Source organism: Ursus maritimus, unplaced genomic scaffold (assembly GCF_017311325.1).
Source record: "Ursus maritimus isolate PB19 unplaced genomic scaffold, ASM1731132v1 scaffold_30, whole genome shotgun sequence".
In the NCBI taxonomy this organism is placed as follows: Eukaryota; Metazoa; Chordata; class Mammalia; order Carnivora; family Ursidae; genus Ursus; species Ursus maritimus.
Window position 1 is genome coordinate 22,066,290 of NW_024425564.1, and position 8,842 is coordinate 22,075,131.

Consider the following 8,842-nt stretch of genomic DNA (forward strand, 5'->3'; position numbering starts at 1 on the left):
GACAGAGATAATAAAGATTAATTGCTACTGAGAATAGTGTCTTTTTTTCAAGTCTCCACAGGACCATATTGCTTTCAGCTTCCTAGACCTACTTACAGTAAAGAGGTTTCCAGTACTATTCTGGCAAATTATAGATAGTGGTTGCACTTTGGAATTATCTGGGAAGCTTTAAAATATGCTGGCTGGGTCTCATCCCCGTAGATTTTGATTTAATTGGTCTGAGGGGCATCCTGAGTGCTAGGACTGTTACAGCTGCCCAGGAGATTCTAACGTGTAGCCACAGTTACATATCACAGAAGGAAGTTGTGGACCAAAGAAGGATGGATGCACATTCTCACTCCTTCAGAATGGCTATTACTAAGAAGGCAAGAAATAACAAGTGCTGTCAAGGATGTGGAGAAAAGGGAACCCTCGTGCACTGTTGGAAGGAATGTAAATTGGTACAATTACTATGGAAAACATCATGGAGGTTCCTCAAAAAATTTAAAAAACTACCATGTGATCCAGCAATTCCTCTGCTGGGTATCTGTTCTAAGAAAATGAAAACACTAATTTGAAAAGCTGTATGTACCCCCATGTTCATTGTAACATCATTTACAATAGCCAAGTCCCAGAAACAACCTAAGTAGCTGTCTACCTATGGATGAATGGAGAAAGAAAATGTGGCATATAGATACAATGGAATAGTATTCAACCATAAGAAGGAACAAAGTCTTGTTATTTGTGACACCATGGATGGATCTTGGGGGCATTATGCTAAGTAAAATAAATCAGATAGGATAAGACAAATACCATATGATCTCATTTACACGTGGAATCTAAAATAACAAAAAATGGGAGTTCATAGATACAGAGGACAGATTGGTTGCCAGAGGTGGGGGAGGGGAGTGAGCAAAATGGGTGAATGGGTAAAGGGGGTCAAAAGGTACAAAAAATAAAATGAAATAAACTATAAAACTGTTAAGTGAACTAATATGTTTTTGTATATTATAACAAGAGTTTCCCAGGTGAACACAATTTTTTCCTATTTCTGTTTTGAAATAACTCAAGCAACAGCAACATCACCTTAAAACTTCTTTATTACATTCAATCAAATATTATCAATGACATTTATAAGAAGTAACAAAGGAACAATAAACTTGTATTTGAATAAAACATGTCGATTCCAGTTCTGAAACTTAATCAGAAAATACATATTTTAGCACAATAAAAATCCATTAAATACACATCATTGTTAGGTTGTTTCTGTTATTAAAACACTCATTGATGTTAAGAAAACGTATTCAGCTGACACTGACAAATTTCTCTTAAAAACAATTATATGTTATCATTGCAATATTACAGATTTTTTAAAAGTTATATACTTGGAGATAAAATGATCCAATTTATTTCCTGAAGCTCTTTTAATAGATTGTAAATGTTAAATAAAAATGTTGAGAAACGACTCAGGGGATAAGATTGTTAAGATTTCTTCCTGAAACTATTTTGACAACCTCTAAGGGCCAGATAAGGATTTCTAAATTCCCTATGGTCAAATGGGAAAGGGCTTAGAATGAGAACCGGGATTCTTGGCTTCTACTCTGGTGAATTTAGCTTATTAATCATCATGGTATCCAACTCGCTTATTTGTTCATTTGGGAGAGTCACATTTCAGACCTAATCCTATGTAGTGTGGTAGGGTTTTTTTCCTTGAAGATTTTATTTATTTATTTGTTTGTTTGTTTGTTTATTTATTTATTTGAAAGCGAGCAAGAGAGAGAATCTCAAGTAGACTCTGCACCGAGCGTGGAGGCTGACATGGGGCTTGATCTCTCAACTCTGAGATCCTGACCTGAGCCAAAATCAAGTTGGAGGCTTAATTGACTGAGCCACCCAGGTGCCCCTGAACCCGGTAGGTTTTAAAATGCTGTGCAAAAATTTCCCTATACTGTCTAAACATTTCAACCCCTAATTTTCTCAGCTGATCAGCATTATTATTGTTATGTATGTCCCCTAGATCGATCTCCCCACTGAAGCAAGAGGTTGCTTCCATCCACATTTCACTGCACACAGGGGCACCACTATTATTTGGTGCCCAGGACTGTTGTCAAAAGTCCTCATTGTCGTAGCTAAAGAATGGACTAACCCCATCTGAATAACTGACTGCAGACCCCAAGCTAGATGGACACACATCCCAAGTCTCTACTCCATCTGTCCTGGAGGGAGCAGACTCTTGAGGAAAGGCCAACGTGGGCCTGATGGCTCTGCAATCGCCTGGAATTTTCAAAGGAAGTGACCTGGTTGGAGAGGCTTCCATGGCTACTGTGGCTGGGAAGTCCAAGCCTTCCAGATATATGGACATGGGGATGTTTTCAGAAGCATAGTTACACCCTGAAAGGCTCTTCACTTCCTGGGCGTTGTCACAGCATTTCAGAGCAGGGGGCGGGTAGGCCTGGTAGGACACTTTGGTGGTGGTGGTGATCACGGTTTGTAGTGCTGGAGCACCTGCTGGGGGAGCCTTGAGGTACCTGCAGGGAAGCTCTGTGTCATAATAAGGGTGAGTGGCCACAGCCTGGAACTGTCCATGGTCGGGTGTCTCCCCAAGGCCAGGTGTGCCAAGAGCTGGTTTCCAGCCATGTTGCTTGCTGGTGAAATCAAAGCTTCTCTCAAAGCTGCTGTATGAATTGACGTTATATTGTAGTGCATTCAGATGAAGCCAGTCTGCGTCATCAGGGATCTTGCTGGCATTTGCATAAAGGGTGGGATGTGGGCTTGAATTTGTGTAACTAGGACCTGCCAATTCATAGCTGCAAGGTGGCCTAGGCAAAAAACTTCTTGGATTTGGATATTTCTGAAAGGGTGGCATTATGTCTCCTTGGAAGGTGGCTACGTCACAGGTAGCTTTGTAAGTATCGGAGCTTGGGAAGGAAAAGCAAGGCTGCCCTGGAATAGGGAAGCCAGCATCAGTAATTATATCAAACTCTTCTGGATTTTCCAAGGGAGGCATGTTGTTGAAATGTCCACTGTTGTCTTGATTCTCTCCGGACTAAAAAAATGATATAAATTTTTATTTGTAAATAAAAATGTAAATTACGTAGGCACCCTCATCTGTAACAGTAGCCAACCAACCAAGTAAAAACAAACTTCCAATGGGACAGTTGTGTGTTGTGAGTGCTGTACTGCTCTGGTACGTGATTTGAATGCAGGGTCCAAGGGCTGCAGAACTTGACCTTGCTCAGGCATGAAGACCACACTGCCGAAAGAAGAGAGTTCAGGGTGGCCAGGCAGTGTAGGTCTGAGTGGCAGATGGCTTTGTGTTTCCTCGTTCTATATTCATAATAACGGAGTCACAGGAGACTGACATAGACCTGGGTTCAAATCCTGACTCTGTCCTTCATTAATGGAACAAATTACTTAACGTCTCTGAACCTTAGATTCCTAATTTTTAAAATTTCAATAACAACCACATCCTCTTAAGTCCTTTGTGACTGTTTCATGTGTGAAACTCTTAGACTCTATGTGCCTGGCACATAGAAAGTGCTTGAACACTGGCTTCTCTTATCCCCTGACTAGCACTGCCAGCTTGGCATGATTTGGTTGAAAAGCCAAACTGGATCAAGTTGCCCCAAGAAGTTTTATTTGTTCTGTGTGAACAATGCAAAGGATGTTCTCAAGGATACCCTGTTAACTCACTGTTGATATGCACCTATTTCTCTCTTTATTAAAACTGGATACCTGCCCGTGTATCAGGCTGTCAGCTGTCATTGACTATAGAGACAGTTTGATTTTTTTTTTTTAAGAAGAAGAAATTAGGAACCCTATCCAAAATGTGGATTCAATGACATTTTGTTGGAGATATAATTTTCACATAAAATAAAACCTTTCTAATTAATTTATGACATCCATATTTTACATAATTAGCAGTATATTTTGTGATGAAAATGAACACTGACCACAGTGTCATGTCAGCTCCCCATTACCTCCGGTTCTCGAATTCTCTTTTTCTGGGGTTGGTAAAAAGAGGCCATTTGTCTCTTGATGGCGCTTCTTCTAGCTTCTGTCTCTGATTTGCTCTCTGGTCTTGGGTGATCATGAACTCCCTTGGCCTGCATTAATAAGGAAATAAACCATATCTTTATTCTGCCAAAGGAAGCTGGTGATGTTTGTCAAAAATTGATGGTTTTTCCCAATATCTCAAGTTGTTTTTTGTTTTTCCAGAAAGACAGAGAATAAATTATTGAACTAATAATACAGCATCATTAATAGATATCTTAAAAGTTTACCTAACAATCCTTTCCCCATATTAAGTCAGCTGTAACTGTAGTTTGGTTTACTATCTCTTGTCTTTACAGCACACAGAAGCTGAGCTCATTCCTGGGCGCCGGGTAAGGCTCTGGGAGCCCCAGTCCCGATTTCTAACCATGAAGCTCGATTTAGGTTAGTCTAGAGTTCCTAAGGCGCATGGCAGGTGGTCTGGTCCCTATGGTATGATGCAAATACCCACCACAAATTGTGATGTCCCCCCACCTACTTGGAAAAATATCGCGTTGCCATCAAGCCGCCAGAAGTTGGTGACAGGGTATCCGCTGTGCCCTCGACAGGGAATCAACTCCAAAGCGGAATGACAGTTGGGGCATGCTTTCTCTGCCAAGCCAGCAGGAGAGAAATATTAATAACTCCGACCCCAGGTGCTTTTGAAGGAAGAAAGGGGAAAATTCCTTGGGGAAAGGGAACTCGTGGCCACAGGGCCACCCCACCCCGTCCCGGCGCTGGGCGCTCACTCTGCTGTTTCAGGCGCGCCTTGTCGCAGATGGCTGGCCGCAGCTGCAGGCGGGAGCCGTCGGGCAGGGCGCAGGCCCGAGCGCACAGCACCACGCCCAGGCACGACTTCTTGAGGATGTGGCCGTTGTGGTTGTTGGTGTTGCGCATGGCCCAGCCGCTCAGGTGGCGCTGGGCCTTCTTCTCGTCGCTTCGGTAGATGAAGCGCACGTAGCCGTCGGGCCACTCGCGGAAGTGGTCGAAGTGGGCCGGCTCCTGGAGGGCGCGCGAAAGGGCAGGACGGGTGAGCCCACCAAGCGCAAGCCGGACCCGTCAGGCCTTTCATTTCTTCCCAAGCACCTTAGAATAAAAACTGGTTCTTTTTAATCCCAGAAGTGTCCTAAAACCCACAAACTGTGCCATCACAAAACGTCACCCTCCGGTCTGTGCATGCTATTCTGACAACTAGCTATTCATTGATGTTTATAAAGTTCTTATCTTTTATTTATTTATTTATTTATTTATTTATTTATTTATTTATTTATTATTATTTTAAAGATTTTATTTATTTGACAGAGAGAGGCAGCGAGAGAGGGAACACAAGCAGGGGGAGTGGGACAGGGAGAAGCAGGCTTCCCACCGAACAGGGAGCCCGATGCAGGGCTTGATCCCAGGACCCTGGGATCATGACCTGAGCCGAACGCAGATGCTTAACCGCTGAGCCATCCAGGCGCCCCTGAAGTTCTTATCGTTTAAATGCTGTACAGGTGTACTGGTTCATCTAGCCTTCATAACTCACACGGACAGTGGGAACTGTTATAATGCGTAGTTAATCCAATAGAACACGGAGGTCAGAGAGGTCAACTGACTTGCCCAAGGTCACACAGCTAGTAAGACCTGCCTCTAGGATTTGAGCCCTAGCAGTTTGGCTCCAGAGCCTGTTTTCCTTACCACCATGGTAGAGCATTTCTGGGCATGTTTAAATGTTAAGTTCTGAATGAAAACATTTTCAAACTAAGCATCAAAGTGCCAGGGCAAAAAGTGATTGCAGTGCTCTATCACTGATATGCTATTCAGTCTGTAAACATCTCCACTTTGATCCAGTGCTTTTTCTTCTGAAGTTCTCGCCTCTTCCCCAGACCTGTCGGTTACATCAGCAGTGATACCTAGAGCAACATCAGAGAGACAAGAACAGCTTCCCATGCTCCTCCCAACTTAGCTCTCCCAGTTTATAGGGGCGCAGTGATGAAGGACCTAACCATCAAGGTAAACCCAAGCATGGGGGTGGAAACGGCCGAGCCCTGTACCTCTCCCTGGAGCGATGTGGATTGTCGCTCTTCTCAACAAAGACCCACATGGCTGAAATAATACGTTATAGCTAAAAAACTGAGCACTGCTCCAGTATCCATCGTTGGTGGTCTTTGCCCATGATATGCATTATCTATACTGCAATGTCTCTCTGGTGTAGAAGTTTAATATAAAATTGCCATTTACTAAGCATTTAATTTTTTACTAGGAATCCAGGACCCAGTCCAGTCTGTCACTTGGTTTAGTACGGTCCACAAGCTAAGAAGGACTTTTATGTTTTTTAATGGTTGGGGAAAATCCAAAGAATTAGATTTCATGACTCATGGAAATTATCTAAAATTCAAATTTCGAGACCCATAAATACAGTTGTATTGGGACATGGGCATACACATCTGTCTACGTATTAGCTATGGCTGTTTTCTGTCTGTGGCAGAATTGGGCATTTGGCACAGAGACAGTGTGGCCTGCCAAGCCACATTATGGAGTATCTAATGATCCTCACGACAACCTTCCATGATAGGCACCCATACTCTTAGTTCATAGATAAGGAAGTGGAAGTTAGAAAGAGAACCTTCTACAGTGGCATAACTGGGATTCAAACAGATCTGTGGCAGCCAGGTTCCACTGGCTTTACTGGTATGATAGAGGCTCAGAAGAGTATTATCACAGTAATAAGCCATTTGCACCCTCTCTCCCTCCCACCACCCCAAGGAAATTAGATCTAACATTTGCAAAGCAAAACTATTCTCAGTTGGATAACTCAGACTTGGATACATGATTCGTATTATACATTCTAACAAAAATAGGTAAATGGGTAATTTTGTTTCTAAAACCACAGGGATATTGTTGAAATTATTATTAATACTAATAGGCATCATTTATCTTTTCTCAGAAATATTGTAATTGCATAAGTTAATACATTGACTTAAGGTAAGTTGCAAATGAAATATATAATGATGTACTATTAACTCTCAAGTTTATACTAAACACTAATATCTATTTTTTTAAAAGTGAATATTTCAATCGAAGGATCTTAGTAAAATAGACAATTTTCCAGAAGAGAGTATTCCATTAGTGTCCCCCTGTAAGAGTAGAGAATCACCCCCCCCATGTCTCAGACCAGCTACTAAAGGAGTGACACTGAAAAGCGAAGCCACAGAGATGATATTTTTAAATCAAAACAAACATGGAGGACTCAAGGATTGGGTTGCTTTTGTTCTAATGTGTCGGCACATGCACTCGCGCAGACAAACACACACACCCTGAACATGACAGAAAATCTGGCTGATAGTTTCCGATTGTTATCTAGTTCCACCACTCGATGACAGGTCATCTTAGCCTGAAACTAAGGCAAATTCAGGAACTACGTCAAGGTCATACAGTCCGTTTAGCCTTTTCTCCTTCAGTCAGCCAGAGCAAGGCTAGGAACCTGTTTCTCCACTTTATTTCCAAGTGCACCTGCCCTTTTGAGATACTACACACATTCCCTGCTTAAGAACCAGTCTTGCAAAGGAAAAAGAATTCATATTGGCAGAGGAAGTCTACAAAATGCATGAAAGAGGAGCCATCTTTCCATTATTTGGAAGTGGCTCTTTTCTAAAATGCAAGGTTAGATTATTTTTCTATGAAGATTTTCTGGACAGAGGTCAGTGCAAATGAGGTATCTTGCTGTGCTATGGTTCACTTTCCCACAAATGGTACAGGGTGACTGTAAAGTAGCAGACTTTAAAACAAATTACTACACATATGTATATGCAATAAAAAGTGCTGATCTCTTCGGGAAGCTGCATGACGTTGCTAATGAATTGCTATCTGTCTGAATATCTATATGGCACATGGAAGTCTCTTTCCCTGTGCCACAACATTGCTGGAAGCCCACCTTTGCAAATACTTGGGAAGCCACTCCTCTTGCCTTCTACCTACACCCAGGACTTCAAAGTCACTCCTAGTTTTTGCCCCAAACCAGCATGACCAAGCATAACTGTCCAGCTCACTCTCCAGACTCAGCTCTAAACTGCTTTCCTCCATTAAAACAAAGCAAACTAAAACAAAATCACCATAAAAGGAAGTGATCTCCTTGTCATTACAGAAGTAAGCTCAGAAGTTAGGTCCAAAATTCAGATTCTAGAGGCTCTCTTGTCACCTGTGGTCTGGTTAGCATGACCATCCGAGCAGCCAAAGGCGTCTGCATAAATCACTCAAGTCATGCTATTTGTTAAGATTTGGGTCACTGTGATTTATAGTTGTATCTTACAGTTCTTCTGTATAAGAAGCAATGGTGTCTGCATTCACTGTACCCTTCTCATAGATTTCAAAGAATGGATGAGAGAATCACCTGATTTCTACCTTGGATAAAGGAAAGCTAGGGACAGGTGTCCTGCTTTCGCCAGATGACTGGGAACTTGAGTCCTAATCGACAGTTCTCGGGACTATTGGTGTGTTTCAGACAAGTGCAAGGAGAAGACACATCACTAAACCCAACTCTGCCGTTTGTACGTCCCTCTAACAATCGAAGACTTTCAGGGATGTGGGGGTGGGGAGAGGTCTCTCCTCAGTCTCTGCAAGCACTTGAATGCCACCAGCCCTTTTTTGGATGGACAGCGCCACGTGTGCGCGCGCACACCCGGTTTCACGCACCTGAGGCATCTGCGGATCGTTGATGTCCCAACTGAGCTTCATGCCGTAGGAGCACACGCAGTCCGCCTTCTGTCCCACTTCCACCAGCATCTGTCCCACCTTGCCTGCGCTCTCCGCCAACGATCCTGAAAGATAGAAGAAAAAAACCTAGATGGGCAAG

General features: G+C 42.7%; 1 protein-coding gene across 1 annotated transcript; it reads right to left on the reverse strand.

The window, feature by feature from the left end:
* Positions 1-1,819: 1,819 nt before the first annotated feature.
* Positions 1,820-8,842, reverse strand: GCM2 (glial cells missing transcription factor 2). Its single transcript, XM_008693045.2, has 5 exons — positions 8,683-8,842; positions 4,761-5,013; positions 4,511-4,623; positions 3,960-4,085; positions 1,820-3,025 (listed from the first exon to the last, which is right to left on the reverse strand). Exons 1-5 carry the CDS (start codon positions 8,770-8,772, stop codon positions 2,087-2,089), a joined length of 1,521 nt encoding a protein of 506 aa, XP_008691267.2. The 5' UTR covers positions 8,773-8,842; the 3' UTR covers positions 1,820-2,086.

Excerpts from the sequence above, each read along its gene's own strand:
- GCM2 (XM_008693045.2), bottom strand. The coding sequence starts at position 8,772 with ATGCTGGTGGAAGTGGGACAGAAGGCGGACTGCGTGTGCTCCTACGGC. Across the intron at positions 5,014-8,682 it reads ACGATCCGCAGATGCCTCAG|GAGCCGGCCCACTTCGACCA; the intron begins GTGCGTGAAACC and ends CGCGCCCTCCAG. Across the intron at positions 4,624-4,760 it reads GGCGCGCCTGAAACAGCAGA|AGAAAGCATGCCCCAACTGT; the intron begins GTGAGCGCCCAG and ends CTGGCTTGGCAG.